At 32.3% G+C, this 20313-nt stretch overlaps 1 protein-coding gene across 15 annotated transcripts in view; it reads left to right on the top strand.

Moving 5' to 3' along the window:
* The window catches only part of EXOC6 (exocyst complex component 6), a 123649-nt gene that overhangs the window by 64445 nt on the left and 38891 nt on the right, over positions 1 to 20313 (top strand). For 8 of the 15 annotated variants that reach the window (XM_084525698.1, XM_084525696.1, XM_084525690.1 and 5 more), the window contains 10 exons: positions 2418 to 2501; positions 2599 to 2645; positions 3015 to 3135; positions 5091 to 5162; positions 5863 to 5960; positions 7076 to 7181; positions 9590 to 9699; positions 10709 to 10820; positions 11900 to 12034; positions 15946 to 16125. In XM_084525698.1, the coding sequence (XP_084381824.1) occupies positions 2418 to 2501; positions 2599 to 2645; positions 3015 to 3135; positions 5091 to 5162; positions 5863 to 5960; positions 7076 to 7181; positions 9590 to 9699; positions 10709 to 10820; positions 11900 to 12034; positions 15946 to 16125 (1065 nt within the window). Of the gene's footprint in view, positions 1 to 2417; positions 2502 to 2598; positions 2646 to 3014; positions 3136 to 5090; positions 5163 to 5862; positions 5961 to 7075; positions 7182 to 9589; positions 9700 to 10708; positions 10821 to 11899; positions 12035 to 15945; positions 16126 to 18988; positions 19068 to 20313 lie in introns of those variants that run through there. The other 7 variants (XM_084525695.1, XM_084525694.1, XM_084525697.1 and 4 more) reach the window with 2 other exon arrangements.

Here is a 20313-nt window from a genome sequence, read left to right as displayed (position 1 = left end):
ATTCATTACACTAGTATATCAAAGACTTATCTCACAGCAAACATCACCTTCTTAGTGAATTCTCTCTCTCCTACAAAGCTGTAGAAAATATTCTTTTAACATAGAACAAAAGTTTTCTACTCCTTTTTATATCTCAAAATGAGTACCTACAATTTTTTACAAGATACATACAGACCAAAAATGAACTTGTATTTATTGACAACTAAGCTTCTTTACACTGCTTAACTTCTGTACAGTAGAATGATGAGATTATTAAAAAAAAAATTAAAAGGTGAATTTCTTATATAGAAAAAAAAATCCATAGTTAAATAAGACTGACTGAAATATTTGCTAGTTGTTCAGATGGGAAGAAACTTTTATTTCACAGCAGCTTATGTTGTACTTACTAATTTTCAGTTTCTTGCAACTTCCTGTGATGTGTCTGAGAAGCATAAAGTGAGAGACAGTTTATATGGCCCATTATGACTGTATATTTCTGGGTTTTAAATGTGAGAGACATCCTGTATAATTTCAGTTGTATACTTGTCACTCTCATTATTATGTCTTAGTGAAATTTAGTCTCTTCGTTACCCATTTTTCTCCATTACTCCTTTTGGTGGTGGAAGGAGTCGTATTTTTGATAGGGCAGTCTTTACACTGAGACTGTATATTTAAGCAATATAGAATTATATATAACAGTATCATTATGTGAAATGCTGTATATTTAATTTTTACTGAAATTAAAAGGGTAATTGCATACCCTTTTGTATGCAATAGTACCTTTTAACTAAATGCTATGTTAGTATAAAATAAATGTAACTATGGTGTGAAACATTTGATATATGAGCATATATTTGATATATGTATTCTTACAATGTATAACCTAGCATTAACTGATTTATTATTTCTGTTGATATAAACGCATAAACTTTTGGAAGCTGGGCAAAAGAAATACATTATTTAGGTATATTTTATCTTGGCTTTCCTTTGTTTATTTAGTGCATGAATCACCAGAATAGTTGCTGTACTCTACTGATTGCTTTAGAGCATATGTTTAAAATAGTTGTTATGCCTGAATTGCTGATCTTGATTGCATAAGATAGCGTAGTGTATAATTATTCATGATATATTTTACATCTCAGTATTTGGTGTGGATTTGAGAAGAGCACCTAGTCTTTTTCACTTGAGAAGCTTCTGTCAGGACTGAGTAGAAATTTGGCATTGGGATTAGAATTAAATAATGTCTTTGTGCATCTGAAAACTGTGTTGAATATTTGGGCTGGAAATGACTGTTTAGCATGTCTGATAAGTATGTGTTAGTATGAATTACATCAGACTAAACTTCTCCTGTAGTAGAAAGTGTCCTGTAAAATATGCATCTCATTTACAGTGGGTTTATTTTTAAACAAAGTTTCTTTTTTTTTTTTACTTTTATATTTTGCTAGGTTTGCATTATTTCTAAATATGACAAAATACTCGTTATGAACTTAAAATATTAAAATTAATATTTCTTTGTTACGTCTTATAAAAGAGGTAAGTAATGCTGTAGCATTACAGTAGCATTCAGTCTCTGTAATATTTTGATTCAAATATATATATTTTTGAAGATTTTTTGGAAGTCCAAGTAATGGAATTCTAAATAGCACAGGCATAATAATTAGGCTCATGATGTAAAAAACAACCTTGAATATACTAAGCTGCGTTATTCTGCTTGCATACAAATTACATTGCATTCAGTAGGTAGATAAGTGAACGTAGCACTGATTTCAAATGGACAGATGGTTTCTACTGAATGGTCATTTTAATGAGATGGTTTGGATGTCACTTGAATTCCTCACAATGTAATCATTAGGCACAGAGGGTGTTGTATTTTGAGGACTGTGATAGAAGAAAAATCCACATCCATTGTCAGTATATTTAGTAATTCCAAAGAGAATAAGCAAATACTCAGTAACTCTGTTGTGCTCTGTCAAAGCTCTTGCATTCAGATGTATCATATAAACACAGAAACAGCATTGTAACTTAGCTTAGCAATGCAGTCAGTTTCTTGAATAACCTAAAGAACCATTTTAAGAGGCATAGAGTTTCAGTTATAGAACAACAGGTAATATGCCGTATCTATTAGCATTACTATAGTCAGAAGGCTATGGTTTAAAACGTAAATATTGCTTAAAATGTCCAATACTGTATGATGAAATACAATAGATATAAGCTTTTTTTTTTTCTTTATGATACATTGTGTAGACTGCACTTTTTTTAAAGTAATCTATATATTTCATGCATGCAAAACTTCCTTGATGTCAGCTGGAAGTCTCTATGTGGAACAAATGCAAAATATGTGGCTTAGTTTAAGACAGAGAATTCTACCATTATTGTAAAAAAGTGTCTTGTAATACTGAAAAAATGTTCTTGTTTTACCTATTTTTGTCCTCTTTTAGGGTGATGGAGAAATATTTGAAAATTACTACAGAAAGCAAAGAAGGAAACAAGCAAGATTAGTTCTGCAGCCGCAATCAAGCATGGTAACCAATACTTTATTTTTTGCATTGAATTACGTTGTACCTAATAATTAATGGTATTTTTATTCTTAATCCTTTTTTTTTTTTTTTTCACTGTAAGCATGAAACAGTAGAAGGCTATAGAAGATACTTCAGCCAGATTGTAGGGTAAGTTTTCTAAATGGAGATTTATTTCAGATTTGCTATACTGATTCTTAATTTACCATTTTTTCTCCCATTGTCCAAAAACTTCTGTAAGATTCAGTTTCTGCACAAATCATGTGGGTGTTGGTAGCTGAATCTGAGCAATGAAAAGCATTCATATCCTACCAGTATGGTGCCCCACAGGGACCCTCCAGCACCCTGGGCTCCAGGGGGCACAAAACAAGCTTTTTACAGTTTGACTTGTGCAGGGCAAAGCGGAACACCAAACCTACCGAAGTGTTACTGCTCCAGTGGGAAAGGGTTTGACTATACTCGTGTGCGAAAGAGTTTGCGCTAATGTTAAAAGACAATTTAAGTATTGCTTTATTTTAGTTTCTTTGTAGTAGAAGACCACATTTTACACGTAACCCAAGGACTGGTAACTAGAACATACACTGATGAACTCTGGAACATGGCCCTTTCAAAGATCATTGCTGTTCTTAGAACGCATTCAGTAAGTGAAAAGATTTATCACTATTTCAGTTTAAAACCTTTTATCCAAGAATTCTGTGTGTATAAAGCTGAGATAATAAGAAAGTGAAAAATTACACCTCTCTCATGTTTTCTTTTCCTTGTGATTAAAAATTGCTCAGATATGGGAGGGAGCCTGCCAAGCTTTTGTTTTTTACCAACAGTATCAGGCTGTGATCCACAGCCATGGGCTATTTGCATAATCCTTCACTGATTTACAACTCACTGGGTCTTCCAAACGTTCTCTTAGTCCAGCAGTTTAGAATATGCAGAGTTAATCTGCTGTTATTATTGCAATCCTTCCTCATTAGTCTCAACTGACCTCTTCATTAGATCAGATTGAATAGTTCAGCACTGAAAGCACCACCAGGAAATAGTTCCTAATTATCATTCCAAATGCTGTGTTTCCAAAATAAACTCCACCAGCAAAACCCTTGGAGCTATCTCTTCAGTGCTATACTAGTAATATGTTTATGTTGAAGTAAAAGAAAAATCTTCAGGATGTTAGAATGTAATTTCGTGTCAGCTGAGCATTTCACTATATTCATAGGGTACCTCCTAAAGTTACATTTCTATTCCAGCTCAAATGATACTGTGTGCTATTTCTTATTCCTCAGTGAAAATCAATGGAATACCATTGTTCACTGAGACTGACTTGATAGTGAATTGCTTGAGTTTACCAGTAAGGGCTGGTTTGACATAATATTTGCTATCAGAAAAAGTAGAAAAGTTTTATCTTTATCTTTTTTAAAGTTTGCCAGTAGTGGTTTCTTAATAGAACGTTATTTTTAGTACAATTTTACTTTAATTTGAGGAATATTTTACTATCCATATATACTTAGAAAAACTGGGTAAAAATTCAGATTGCAGCTATAGTTTTATCACAGTAACTTTACTGATCAGTGTTATATGAGATGGTCTAATGACTTCTTAATTCATTTCAGAGGATTGGGATAAATTAAGAGATATTCATGTATTTTTTTTTAATCCAAATACTTTGCAGGTTAGTTGGCTGCATACAGATTTATAGAACTATTTAAGAGTACAGTACTTTAAGCAGTAATGTAATCTCTAATTTAAGAACTCTTCCATGTAATGTCATTGATGTAGTTGATCGTTATTTCTTCTTAAAACACATAACTCCTATCAAAATCAATTCTATGACAGTCTCTTTCTAACATCATCCCAGTACAGAATAATGTTTAGATAAATATGTGTTGTCCTATAAGGTGTTGCAAACGAAACCCTTACTTTATTTAAGTAGACTCAGAGCAAAAATTAAAGAAAGCTGAAACAGTCAAAAACAGTCTCTAACCAATTTTACACTACCATGATGCTTTAAATTGTATAAAAATAAGTATTTTTGTACTTTATCCATTATTGAAAGTAATGAAGTTAAGGTAAAAATCAAGTTTCAGTCATTTAGTCGACTAAAGAATTTAATGTCTGACCTTTTTTCATCAAATCTGTAATTTGAGTAAATACTGAGAAAGTATTTTTAAAGGGTTTTGCCCTTACATCTGGGAAACTGTCTGAGGTGTTAGCACTAGTTAGACCCAGGCTTTTAGTGTTCAAAAGAAATTCTTATGGAAATCTCTGATGTTAATTTAGCAAAGCATTTTGATATATGCTTATATTCCATTACAATAAATGTAATTTGCTGTTTTTGAATCTCAGCTCAACACTAATTTTTATTGCATCTCATATTTTAGTTTACTTTTTCTGAGCTTTGTACTGCTGATATATAATTTCACATAAGAAATTGAGCAAAGGCTTTTATATAACTACACTAGGTAAAGATAAGTTAGCATAAGTTGTTTTTCAACAAGGCAGTCAGTTAGGTAAATGGAGACTTTAACCTTCTGTGCTAATGTTCTTTGAAAACATATGTCCACTATCTAAAACCATTTTAACAAAACCAGATTTTCTCTCTTTCAGTCATATTGCAGTGATCCTGATCTTGTTCTGGAATTAAAGAATCTCATTGTAGTATTTGCTGATACTTTGCAGGTAGGTATTATATTAGTAATTTAACTGAAATTCATAGACTCATTTTTTTGCTTTTATGTGTAAATACAGTGCTTTGGATCTTTTAGTCACATATATGAATCAAGTACACAATAACACAATATTTTAAATAATTAATTATATTTTTATATTTCTTGCCCTTGTTCCACCTCTTCACTATTACTAACTTTGTGTATGCATTCTGGGCTATCCAGCTAGCATCTAGTTATTCATATGCATGCAAAATCATTGTTAGCTTTGTAATTTTTTTACGTTTTTGTCTTTTGACAATGTTTTACTTCTGATCTTAAGCAAGAATTAGCATTCCAGCTACTGTTAACTGTGTAACTAGAAGACCAGATAAACATCATTAAAAAGTATTCTTGCAGTGTTTAACAGGCTGATGAAGAAGATAAATTTTTGCATAAATAGGAACTTAAATGTTACAGAAAAATGGGACAAATTTCTGCTTGAAAACTGAAAGCATGGCATAAAATATTTACTAAAAACTTAATATGTAATCTTCTAATTGCAATGGTGTATTTACAGTAGAATAATTTGTTTTATAGAAGGGATAAGATTGAATGATGAGTCTCATCGCAGATTTTTGAAGTGATGTGATAGAATGAATGTATTATTTCTTGAATCTTCCATCTTTATTATTATTATTATTATTATTATTATTTATTTTTTTTTACCTCAGGGCTACGGTTTTCCTGTGAATCGACTCTTTGATCTTTTATTTGAGATAAGAGACCAGTACAATGAAACACTTCTTAAAAAGTGGTCTGGATTGTTCAGGTTAGTATTTCAAAATAATTAATTATGCTTTTCATATTGCATCTATTGTTTTTTTCTTGAAGTTTTCTTGATAGAGTTTTTAAGTCTGGAAAAATTGATTGAGTCTATATGAACTAATTAAGTAGCTAATCTTTAGGGAGAAACCATTGAGGACTGTTTTTATGGTTAATGGGGAGAAGGAACCCTCCTTATTTGGGACTTGATTGGAGAGTCACCAAAGAGAAGGACACCTGTTTTTCTTCGTTAGGAACCTAATCAACCTAGCCAGGCAATTGCTATAGGCCATTAGGTTCCTAATTTAGGTTATCTTAACGTTTAAAGTTAACTGATATGTGTATCTCCCTGACAAGAGTCCTGACATTGCCAGTACATCATCATGTTCTTTTAATGCACTTGGGTTTCCACCTCTTCCTTGCAGTCGCTTGGTTGACCAAGCGACTTAAGTCTGGGAATAGAGTAGCCTGGAACTGTACTCAAAAGCCTGTTTGCAGATAGGGTATGATGTCTAAATATGCAGATGTTGTTTACCATAAAAGATGTTATATCATAGTGCAGAAAACCTTAAAATGAACTTGACCACTTAAGATTCTCAAGCTCTTTAGACACCTAATATAGTCAATGGACTAGCAGAGAAGTCCAGAGGATACTTCAGTAAAGCTGTGTCCATTTGTGTAAAGTTCTCTGAATCATCCCTGTTGACTCTATCTACTGAAGTGAGATGTGAGATGTGAAGTGAGATATATCTCCTTTAGTGTAGGCTAAGTGTAGGCTACCATAATTAACAAACATCTCATTATGGTTTTCCTTGAAGTTGACTAGTTGATCTAAAGTTCCTTTACTGTATTAAAGTTCCTTTACTGTATTAAAGACACACATAGTAAAATGTTTTCAGCTATTTTTGCTCTGTGATAATACATGGTTTAAAGAGTTATCATATAAAAGATACTTTCAATTTACTCTAAAAATAGTTTGGATTTCTGATATTAGAATGATCCCAATTCATAACATTTTGTGGTAGTAAAATTTATATTAATTTACGTATTTTAACTCTGGAAAGTATTATAAATAAATTACACATCCCATTTTTTTTTCCACTTTACCAACAAATTCACCAGGGATATTTTTGAAGCAGACAACTACAGCCCTATTCCTGTAGCAAATGAAGAGGAATACAAAATAGTTATAAGCAAATTTCCTTTTCAAGATCCAGAACTTGATAAGGTAAGGAAAAGTTTTATGTTATTAAAGTTTGCCAAAATCCAATTAGGGACTCATAGGACTGTAATGATGTTTATAATTAAAAAATAATTAAAATTTGAAAAGCTAGGTAGATTAAGAGGCTAAATCACCTTCTCTGAATGTAATTATCTAGTAATAAATATGAAAATTAAAGCTTTAGTCATTTGTTCTGATGCATGAATGAATAATGAAACCTATTGTTTTGTAAACAAATTAATAATATGGTTTAACTAATACAATCTGCCTTTAATTACTTAACTTAAATTTTGTTGCAAGACATTGGGTTTTGTAACCCAACAGTATATTATATATTATAACATTGCAAAAGTACAAGTAATGATAAACAAGGATCTATGAGAGACAGCAACTTCTTTATTTCACTTTGTAAATTAATTATTTGTGTTTCGGCATGTGGGACAAAGCAGACACAAAGAAACTGTAAATAATTCTGCTCTACTGGCATCCCAGTAGGATATTCTTTCATAGCATCAGCCATTCTGTCACTAAAATATGCTTTCACGGAAAGATGGCTAGTAAGTTCTGCTTTCTAAATATGGTTTTGGTAGTACTTATCAAGTAGTATTAGACACATGGTGGAGTCTGCAGAGGGGATCTAAATATAAGAACCACATGACAATTGGAGTAACTGGTGTAGAGGGAAACTGGTTTATTCAAGATCCATCACTACAGACATCTGCAAAAATAAAGAGATATTAAGTCCGTGATTCAGCAGTTCATAGAGAAGAATACATGTAGACACCCCAAAGGACTAATTCCATTTTGATGCATCTGTGACGCCTATTACAGATTAAAATGAATTTCACTTCTGAAAATGTGTATTTCTCTACAATTAATATAAAAAGAGATGAAATGTCTAATATTGCATTATATATTAGGATGAATCAAATTCAGAGCTTTACAAGTAAGTTTATTATAGGAGTTGCTTGCAGCACATTAAGCAGAACTGAAACCAGAACAAGAGTAAATATTTAATATACCAAATCCAATCTGACTAGACAAAAAATTCTTTTCTGCACTCCACTGTTCAGAAATCTAAAGATGGAATGTGCCAAACTCTCATGGTTTGATTATATAATCTAATGTCTGCACTTTACTCCCTGTCCACATTCAGAAATGAAACAATTGGCTTTTCTTTTTTTTTTTTTTTTTTCTTTTTTCTTTCTTTTTTATTTTCTTGCTGGTTACTATAAGAATCTGTTGACTGAAAGAATGTTATGTCCTTCTGTATTGACTAGACACTGTACAGGATTGCACAACAAATTGCTTCTCCTAGATTGTTGACTGTATGAAGGTTGATGCTCAAGCACTGCTGTTAGAACACCGTGAAGATCTTTATAGTTGAATACAATTGCTCTTGTTTTATCGTAAAAATGCATTGCTTGAATCAGATGCACATATATCTGAAGTCAATTTTATCGTTAAAAATGTTTTCTATCACTGTTGAATGACACAAACGCATGCACTTATACCACATACATGTCACATCATGTAATTTTAAATAAGGAGCACTGGTTAGAAGGGTGGAAAGTTTTTTTTAATATAAAAACCTTTGTTTTGTTTTTTATGTTTTGTTTTTTAATATAAAAACATTGAGCTGCTGTTGATTTACTCTCTTATTTAGAGAAATAGAATTCTCCTGGGATGATACAGATTGTTAATTATTTTTCTCTTGGATTATGATCTTTCTGTAATAAACAGGAAATTGTTTTGCAGATTTAAAAAATTATATATTCAATAACGAAATACCTGTTTTGTATGTGTAAACATAGTTGAGTTTTTTTTTGTTCATCCAAATGCAATATCAACTTTAAAAATGAAATGAGAAGTGTAATTTTATTACTGCAGATGACTAGTATTTCCCATGTGTTCATCTAAATTAATGAAAAGAATCCAAATTATGTTAAAATTTTGTGAATCATCTAGAGGTAAATATATGTCTAAACATTCTTAAGATGCTTTGAATATCTCAGACACATTGGACAACTTCTGATTTTTTTTCCTATTTCCCTTGTCAAACAATAAGCATTTTTTTGAGCCTCTCATCACACTTAAGTCTATATCTTGTCTATTCAGACTGTTTTCTAATGTGTTTGTAAATTGCTTTCTACAGAGGGATCTTAAACTACCTACTGTCTCTAAACTTTATTGCAATTAAAATAAGTGATAATATATTTTGCTTCTAAGCTATTTAAAAGATTCAGAAGTTAGCTCAACACATACCACTGTTTATATTTGATGAAAAACATAAAAGCATAAGAGATTAAAACATTGATAGTGTTAAGTGGTTTTCCAGTTGTTGTGTTTAATGCCAATCTCACCTTAGAATTAGAATTTGAAGTATAAGATAGCATTGTCTTTTATTTTTACAGCAATCCTTTCCAAAGAAGCTCCCAATGTCTCAGTCAGTGCCTCAGATTTATATCCAGGTTAAGGAATTTATTTATGCAAGCCTTAAATTTTCAGAGTCACTTCACCGCAGGTAAGCTTTAAGTCTGACGAATGTGAATGGGTATAAAGTAACCTATAACTTCCAGGTGAACTAACAATACATATTAAATTGAAAATACATTTTCCTGGGTACTTTCTTGTTGTGCTTATTTAATAATTTACATGTATACATTTTTTATATTTAATCTGTGATTTCCAATGCTATAACATATTTCATATGTTTACGTGTGCGTATGTATGCTGTGTGTGTAGGTGAAGGTAGCTTGGCATGGTGAATACTCTAAAGCAGTGCTGGGGCTTTTTAAACACTACTGGCTAATTCAAATAATCTGGAGATTTTTTCTTTAACAAACCCTGTAAGATTTTGAAAATATGCGTTTATACTGATCATTTCAGAAATAATTGTGTAGAACCCCTGATTACTTCAATCTAGCTTTCCCTCTGTAGAGCTTTGAGTTTTCTTAGTGATGATTTCTCTTGCAATGAACTGCTGCCTGCATGCTAATTCCCTCTTCTTTTCCACCTTTTTCTGAAGGAAAACATCACAATTCTCCCATCGTGTTTACTCTTGTGCACCTCAGAAGCTCAATTTTAATTACGTAAAATAACATTGTAGATCTGAAATCTGGGTGGTATTTGTGGCTGCTCACCCACTTCTACACTGTTAAAGATGTAAATGACTCGCTTTCACACATTCTTAATTGATTCAGTTTATAATTTACACGTACTAATTGGCACATGTTGACCTCTGTGGTAACTCATTAAAAAACACAAATTACTCTGTCCTAACTGCTGTGTCAATAAACATGTCCAAAATCTAAAAATAACAAGTTTTGCTTCAACATTGAAATTTAGTTAATGGATAATTTGGTAAGTTAAAGAGGTGTTTTGTGTGTTAGAACACAGACGATTTGAAGCAACCAGATATTCAATGCATATGGTAATTCTGAACATGAAAAGTTCTCTTTGCAAGGAAGAAAATAAGTTTTACTTACACGTGTTGTCATGTACAGCAGAGTTATACTACATGTTTTTTTCAGCTCAACAGAAATAGATGATATGCTCAGAAAATCTACAAATTTGCTGCTCACCAGAACTCTAAGTAGTTGTTTACAGAACCTAATTAAGAAGCCTCATATAGGTTTAACAGAGGTAAGTTTTAAAATACACACTCAAAACTGTGCTTTTATAAGAAAATTAGTGCTAAAACTATTCTTGTGAATTTTGATATAATATAGAATTCAGATTGTGTAATAAAAGCAAGTTGTGTTTTCTTTAGAGATGACATTTTTAAAAGGTGAGAGAAGTATGAAGAATTGTCAATATCTACTACATAGATAAATAAAAAAAATAAGATACAGCGTTGGGTCTAGTTGGAAGTATATTTACATAAGGATGCTTACTGAGAGTTAGGTGACAATGAAAGAGCTTTGTCTCCTGTATGATAAACAGGGGGTTGCAAGAAATTACCTGAAAACTCTTACCACTTTGCTTGTATACAGGACTCAATTCTTGTGTTCTGCTTCTGTCTAGCACTTATCAGGACATTGCCAAATTTATTTTTCCCTTTAAAAAAAAAAAAAGGGAGAAATAGCAAATCACTCTATAAATATTCACTGCAGGCACATACAAGGTCAGGAGACAGCAGGTACTGACATACTGTTATGTCAGTTACTATGCATTATCTGTGTTGTCTAATTTGTGAACTGAATGTGAATAAAGGTCCTTCTTGTAAAAAGATTTATATTATGTATATCAATATCTATATCATATATTTATATCAAAAGCAGGATTGTTACTATTTGGGGGTTTGGGGAGTTGGCAACCTTATTTTTGAAGTTTCCTAACTTCTTTATGCATTGTGTTTTGTTTTTTTTTTTTTTTAATTGCAGTAATTGTGTTTGTTTTGTTGTTTGTTTACTTGTTTTTGTGGTACAAGTTATTGTTTTTATTTTGGCAATATATTGTATTTTATTTTCCCTTTTTTAAATCTGAATTATCAGTTGGATTCATTTCACTGAGTAAATGTCTGCAGTCTTCATTTTGAAAATGGCATCATTTGTATGTAAACTGTGGTATTGCTCCTTAATGGTATTTGAAAGATAACTTAAAAATTGCCAGTTAATAGCTGGTAACTTGAAATACTGTAATTAACTTTTAGAACTACCCTTTTATTAAAAAAAATGGCAAAGGGAAAAAGGCTTTATATAATAACTGTTTGTTTCTTGCAGCTTGTTCAAATCATCATAAACACAACCCACCTGGAACAAGCCTGTAAATACCTTGAGGATTTTATATCTAACATTACAAACATTTCACAAGTGACTGTTCACACTGCAAGACTTTATGGACTTTCTACATTTAAGGTATAGTTTATGTCATCTGTTACATGACCATGTGAAAAGTTAATTAATTTATAGTGATTTTAATGTTTTTTAAAATAAAAGGGAATGAGGGGAAAGCTGCACATTTATTCATTTTGAACATCAAAAAAAACCTGAACTGTTAAGACTTAATTTATAACACTGAGCAGATAAACACCTTTTTATGTTATCAATATTATCTGAAATATGTCATTATATGAGAAGCGCATCCCATTTTTACAGATGCATCTTTTACTACGTTAAAAAATCTTTCAGTAGATTAAGCTCCAAGCAATGTAACATCTTCCATTTCTGAATGGAATCAGGCAAAAACAGCAACTGTAATCTGAAATGTTTGTAATATTTGGTTGTTTTTATTCTACAATAGAAATATTTGTAGTATATTTTCAGACTATGTAATGATAATATAAAAGCAGTATTAAGAATGTTATACAAAGCATAAATTATTCAATTCTTTTTAGAATTCATATTTCATTTATATGTCCTTTAAATTTGTATGTGCAGTAATGGTCATTAAAATAGAATATGTAGGGGTAAATATAAGTAATTATTTTAATGTATAATTATCTACAAAGAAGCTGTAGTATTTTTTTATCTTTAAATAATAAGAGCTATTCTAAGTAGGAAGGGGAACAAATTGAAGAACATTTATTCCAAAACACTTATATCTACATGATCAAGTGGTTGAGATTATATTCAGTATTGTATATTCAGAAAGCAAATCTATATATGATTGTCTATCCAAGTAGCTTTTTTGGTTTAGAATAGAAGCAAATGTGTGTGTGTCAGGAGGGATGGATGGACTTAGGGGTTTCTTTCTGAAGAAAAGATTCCTACAGAAGAATAATCCTCTATAAGTCACATTGTCCAGTTAGTGCATTCGTTAGTCACCATGTTCAGCCAGTGCATTATCTTCTTAATCACTTGGGACTTTTATGTAGAAATTTTTGGAGGAGAAATAAAACATTTAAAAACAAAACAAACAAACAAACAAAAAACATAAAAAAGCAGCTGTAACTTAAACTTTAATGTGTATGTGTTGTTTTTTAAAGATGGGATAAGGAGAATTAATCCTATTTAGAGTAGCTCTGTTTTCTGCACCTATTATTTTTTTTCTCTTGGTACAATATGTACCCTATCCTACTATAGTATCTCCTCTGGTATACATTTTAAAGGTGGGTGAGGTAACACCAACATTGCCATGCAGTTCATATTTCCAGTTGACATGCAATAATTTTTCCATTAACTTTTTTTTTTTTTTTCAAAGGGTTTAATGAACAAGGCAAGGCAGAAGGGTTCTGACTTAGTAGCTGTAGCTAGGTTACCATTGTCCTGCTAGTATGGTTTTACTAAATGTTGACCTATGTTGTAGGTATAGGCTGAGTAGTTTTTTTGTTATATACCAGTAGTGTATGTGTATATTTTAATTTGCGTGTATATGGATATTTTCTTGTAAGGTCAGCTCAAGCTCTTTTTAACAGTCAAAGCAAAATGCTTAATGCAGCCATAGTCTAATTTCATTGAAAGGTAAAATGTTCTTTGTCTTTGAATTTCATCTGATAAATGCAGTTTAAAGTTTGCATTACATTTTGTGCTTATTGCTTATGCTATAAGTTATGCTAACTCTACTAAAAACTATTTAAGTTTCATTGGAGAGAATCACAGAATATTATACATGTATTTAGTGAGCATAGGGCCTAGGCACTGTGGCAAAGTACAGAGTGAACAGTGACAAACATAAGAAATTTTTTCTGTTTTCTCTCCTATCTCTTTCCCTTTTCTCCCCTTTTTTCTCTCCTATCTCTTTCCTTTTTCTTCCCTTTCTATCTTAATGAAAAACTACATGTGGTTCCCCAGCTAGCACCTCATGGAGTTTGGTATGCTATGCAGTTATTAAATTCATCTCCTGGTAGCAAATCATGTCACATCCATTCTTTCTTGAGTGATCAAAAATTTCCTTTTATTAGCAGTGTTGATCAGATTTACATTCCATGAGATGATCTTACAAATACATCTACACTGTACTTTTTTAATAGAAACCCTCAGACCTATTTCATTGCTACTATATTAGAGAACTGTTTTTCCCATGTTATTATTGTATATAAGATGTCATTTTAAAATGCCATTCAAATTCTCCAAGCATTGTTTAATGGTGCTAGAAGGAAATAATAATAATAAAAAAATGCTAGTTTATTTTTATCAAATTAAACAATTGTGTAGCTTTCAGTATTTACAGCTACACTTTCCAGCTTTGGATGACTGACTGCAAATGTGGATACCATTATGTTTCTTTGTCTCTTGAAAGCAGTTTTTGATGCAATTCTGTCATCAAGTTAAGAGATGGAATACTTCCTCTGCATCTGCTTCTTGGAGTCATCTCCTACTGCTAATTCACTCTTTATCGTGCATGGGATTCACAGTGCTGCTTTTCAGAAGTAATTTCTGGGTTTCTAATCTGTTCACAGTTTTCTCAGGGAACAGTGTACAACATTCCTTGCTTAAAGTGTTGGCAGCACAGTGCTGCTGTTGTAACCCAATAACCAAAGCAAAATAAAGTAGCCAAAACCAGGCTTCCAGAAACAAAAACCAATGGGCTGGTCTTATTGTTGCCATTTAGTAGAACCAGTTAACTGTTGAAGATGATACAGCCACTCCATAAATGACTTGGGTTTTGTTTGTTTTATAAACCAAGTAATCTCACTAAATTTAAGCAGATGTATTTGCTAGCCTTGTTCTTATAGACTGTTGAAACATCATTAATTAGAAACTTTGAACAAAGAATTATCTTTAATTGAAGCTGTTACATTAATAGCCATCTATAAAACTGTGAATATCAACGTACTTCTTTGTTTGAGACATTTTCATATGTGTTAGAGGAGAGCTGTTTAGTGGAAACTTTTACAAGTTGGTTTGGCATTAAAGTGCCATTTTTAGTGAACCATACCTTGATATTGTTACATGGCAGGACCATATGCTTGCTCACTTCCTCCTGAAATGCCTCACAGCCTGGAGCCTGGCAGAAAATTGAATTTGGTGCATACCTTTGGTGCCACCTTTAGGCTCAGGGCCTTTTGATTTTTCCTTTTTTTTTTTTTTTTTTTTTTCTTTCCTTTTTCTTTTCTTATCTACACCTTGTCTGAACTGCCATGATTTTGGGCTGGTTTATCTTAGAGGAAACTTGCAATGGGAATTTTATCCACTTTTATGTTGCTTCAGTGTACCCAACCTATTTTTCCTCTCTAAAAACCCTCAGCAACTGACCAGTTCATTTAAAATTAAACCTCTTTATTGATTTGTTTCTCAAGATCACTGAAGAAAGTTTCACCCTGAGCTTGAATCACAGTATGGAATTTTTCCAGTATCATTAAATTCCAGTCTGGCAAAAACATTCCTTTCCAGCAAGATACACTTTATCAAGCATCTGTAGGTAGATCCCATGCTTCTAGGAGGATCTGTCCTAAACAAATCAGGCAGATAGCATCATAATCTTGCTTCACAGTAAATGCTAGATGTTATCTCTGATCAGATCATTTCTACGTTGACCGGCACAAAAGCAGGATCTAGATAGTGGCAGAACAAAAAGGAGCATGAGGAAGTAGGGGAGTGGTCTGCATCAGTGTGTTATGATCAGGATATGTACGGGAGGGTGAAAAATGATGTGTATTCTTCAGATATACAGCATTAAATTAATTACATAAAAATCCTATGATTGCCGGACCTCCTGCCATAACAGATAAAATAACTACGTTCTTTTGTTATTCTCTTTTTTAGATAGGGTAAGTAAACCTTGTATCAGAGAAAAATACAAGACTTAAGTTTAACTGATGAGAACTATTTATGTTCTAGTAGTATTTTAGAATTCTGACAATTGTGCACTATTTATTTGTTTTCAGGATGCAAGGCATGCTGCAGAAGGAGAAATATATACAAAACTTAACCAAAAAATAGATGAATTTATTCAAATTGCTGACTATGATTGGACAATGTCTGAATCAGATGGAAGAGCCAGTGGATACTTAATGGACCTTATTAACTTTTTAAGAAGCACATTTCAAGTTTTTACTCATTTACCTGTAAGTGTTGAAAAATACGTTTAATTTCAAGCCATTGTAGCTTTATTTTATTTTAAAATACTGATGTTTTGAACAAATATGTGATTTTTGAATTGCATACATGCTAGCAGATTAATTTTCCAGTATTTTCAATACAGACGTGTTTTCAGATGTTTCACTATGTTGATGATGCTTATCTATCATAATTAGAAAAATGCTTCTGAATACTTTAGTAATAGTTGTAACAACAGCTAATTTACAAAACAATTTGTAAATAGGTGGTTTTCTAGAGCGAGCTAGCCCTCAACAGGCCTTCTGTGTACAGTTCTGTATACACATTCATTGATTTAAAGGACACCGAATTGGTGTAAGTCCTGCAATTGTGCAGAATATTCTGGTTCTCCAAAGTTGTTTTTAGTTAAATAGTCATTTGATTCTTGTTAAATGAGCTTCCTTGAACCAAGTCCTTGTTCTTATTCAAATATATTCTTTGTCACTTTGTTCTAGGTAAAAGGGCATTGGCAACCTGTTTTGTGTGTTCATTGTTATATTCTGTTGTCTGATTTCCCCTTGCTTTAAGATAAAAAAGACAATTTCTAATTTGAGTTATCATCATAATAGTTTATACCTTTGTAAGTATGGAGTAACTTTAGTAAGTCTTTTGAGCTGCATCTGCTTTTCATCAGCTTGTCCTTGGCTGCTACCGTCACACTGATGTCTGATTGCTTTACCCACATGCAGTGCCTATCAGGAATTAGTTCTCAATGCATAGAATGTTTTGAGGCTCCAGAGTGGAAATAAAATATAATTTATTTATTTGCGCAGCAAAGTTTGAAGTTGCTGGCATAGCAGGCTTCTCAGGTCTTCTAAATCATGTTAAGTGGTTGTGATTCTTTAGTCTATTTTTTTTAATTACTCAAAGATATAACCAACTCAAAATGTATCACATAATGTTTATGTGAATGGAAGTATGAGGCATGTACTTTCATGCCAAGTAAGTCAAGCATTTTTTTTAATAAAGAATAGCATGTTTGTTAGTTAATTTCACTGTCACTTTTTGTCACTCTTTGAACAAATGGCATTGCTCCTCAATGGCCATATGCATATAGCAGCTGTGAACAATGATGTACAGCTTCTAGAGAAAGATGTAAAGAGGTTTATCATGACTGTATGTTGTGATATACCTGTTCTAAAATGGGGCCCAGACAGAAATAATGTTCTTCTATGAGCTGAAATGAAAATGTGGTTTCCTTGAATGAGATAGTTTGTTAGGAGGGTTGTGAAGATGCTACTATGGCATTAGGACTTGAAAAGCATGAAGGGAATATAAATAAGCGCCTTGGGACACAAGCCAAACTTTTGAGAAAACTAGTTCCTATGAGGAGGTTATTCTATAATTTCGAACTCTGGCCAGGTAACAGGCTGGGGCTGTACAATTGACTAGTCTGCTCTGGCAAGAGGGTTCTTCTAACTTGACTTATACCGTGCATCACTTACTGTTCTGGCTTGGCAGATTGTAGAAAAATACAGTCCTATAAATGTTGTTGTGCATGAGCTGTGAAGATTATATGAAAATGTGCATACAGTTTAATTTTGGTGATTCTAATTTTCATTATTTTCATTAAAGATATTTTCTGTGGCAAGCTCAGAAGTAGGTTCCATAATTCAGGAAAACATTAAGTGCTGTGGAGTCATAGGCAAAACTAGATTAGCATATGGCACAGTTAAAATTTAGAATAATTTTAGTATTCATTTTCATTAACAGAATAAGGATGTCACAGTGTCATTTCTATAACAATTTTTGTATTGCTGGCAGAAACAGCAAAATAGTTCTTCAGAACCATGCCTGTAATCAGAAATCAAAGAACAAAAGTTCTGACCACTGGTTGTAATTTTACTAAAGAAAAGAGTGGGACAAGTAGAGGAACCTCTTCTCTTACTACCATAGTGGATCCAATTGTGCTATAGTGCTAGGGCTTGGGGCACTACTTTGCTGCATTCATTCTCCATAGTCTCATTCAAGGGTTACTCACATTCTCTTTGATACTGTTTCAAAATCTAGTCTTATGGTAAAAGTGTTAGGCTATGTTCTTTAACAATTGTTTGGCTGTTGTCAAATTCCTGCCATTAGAGTCCTGTCTTGTTTGAGATGTATGTGTAAGCTGTGTAAACACATGGGGATGTCTCCTTTTGTGCTCCCACATGGGTCTATACAGAATTATTTCTGTAGAAATGTAGACACATGGAATTGCTAGAAACGTCTTACACCTCCAAATGTTTTTTCTTTCAAGTTTTATATCATAATTTTTCTTCTCTGTATTTATGCACTGTGCTTTAGTGTCAGTTTGGGGAAAGAAAATACATTTATTTAATCTTCCAGTTATAGTACCTTTTTCTTTATGTTAAAAAAATATTAATGCATTGTGTTACATTTAGATTAGTACTGTCCTAAGCCATTCTAAATTTTGTGTGAAATACGTTAATAATGTACAGATAGTCTCTATAGGCCAAGACAGTAAGCATGGCATTTATTTTAAAACCAAAGTATTTTGGAATTGATTATTTGTGGTAATGAAAACTTTCTGGAAAGGCATATCAACAGATGTTTCCTAATTTGAAGGATTGCTAATTTGGTATTTTGGCATACTTGTCCTTATTACAGAAAAACATTTTATTATTGAGTTATTATTACTTCAATTATAATCTCTTTGTTGGGCCTTGACAAAATACTATAAAAGTTCTTTTGTTTTTCTTTTTTTTTAAAGAAAAAATGAATTATGTAGATATAATTGTTATTTTTTGAAACTTTTCCTTACCTTTTATTACTACCAATTTTTTATTCTTTTTTTTTTTTTTTTTTTTTTTTTTTTTTGGATGTTGACAGTACATCTTAATTTTTTTTGTTTTGATTGCCTTACTGGTTTCCTTCTCAGAATAACAACAATGACCATGCAGCTATGTCGGTAAGTAGATGAAAGATGAAGAAAAAGCATGTGATCTGAAAAACTATGAACTGCCTGCAGGCTTATTGCTTCAATTTTTAATCATTTCATAAAAAGATATTTCTGTTTTGCTGATGACTTGCTGTGTACCTTGTGTGATTGCATGCAGGAATCAGGTTAACGACTAACGCTGAGTTTTCATGCACTTGAAGGGCAGGAGCCCTAAAAACCTTGCAGAAGGGTGGTGGGGTGTGCATTGCATCCCAAATGAGATCATTTAGAGGAGGCTGAAACCTTTTGGAAGTGAGGTCAGGTATCAAAATGCAGCTATAAGGCATGCATACAGAATAGAGGTGGAGTGACAAAACAAAGAATCAGTGAAAGTTCCATTGTTCCTCTGCTACATCTGTCAGAGGTCAAGGGAATGTGTATGCCCAAATATATATTTGTTTAGAAGATGATGAATTACATTTAAAAATTCTTCCAAGTTCTGATTATTTTTAGGTCATCAATTCATTTGGCATAAGCATTTTAATTATAATGAAAATGTTGAAATTCATATAGTTACTTTTAGTAGTTTTCTGTGAATATAGAGTTCTGGTTTATCAGCTCTGATGTGTTTGAATCTTATTGCTGTATGCTGCTTAATTGAACAAATGTACACTGTGCCATTCACTATTTAAGTGAATAAATGTATAAGGCATTACCATACACAGTGTGGGGATTCATATTTTTACAGTTAAAATTACATCTCCTCAGGGAAGAAATAATTAACTCAAGACATTGTGTGTTTTAGATTAAGGGTAAAGACTGGAGCAAAAGCTTTGAAACTCAGTATCTAACTGTTCCACAGATCTATTCTCTGCATTCAGTAAAGCATACACTTCAAATAGATGTGTAAGAGGTGGGCAAATACGAAGCAGTCATTTTATTCTATTAATTAAAACCTTCAATTTATGTTAAAACAATTTAGAAGTAAAATAAAACATATCAATCAAAAGGGAAAATAACAAACAAACAAACAAAAAAACCCAACAGTAGTACCAGTGTTATTGTCTAGGACTCCTTGCTGTATTTTTCAGTAATTTTCAAGAGTAGCATTAGAAAGCTTCAGTTATTATATTTGTGTGTGGTGTGGATTAGAATGTTTTATCAATGGTAGCCAGACATCTGGACTATTTTCTAACAGGACAGCACTCTTAGACTAGATGCCAAAAACAGTAGAAGGGAATCTTGGTGTCCTGATTTCCAAGGAAGTTGGAAGTGG

This window comes from Aythya ferina (assembly GCF_964211825.1).
Source record: "Aythya ferina genome assembly, chromosome: 7".
Classification (NCBI taxonomy): domain Eukaryota; kingdom Metazoa; phylum Chordata; class Aves; order Anseriformes; family Anatidae; genus Aythya; species Aythya ferina.
The sequence above is the reverse complement of the archived record's forward strand: the minus strand, read 5'-3'. Positions and strand labels throughout refer to the sequence as shown.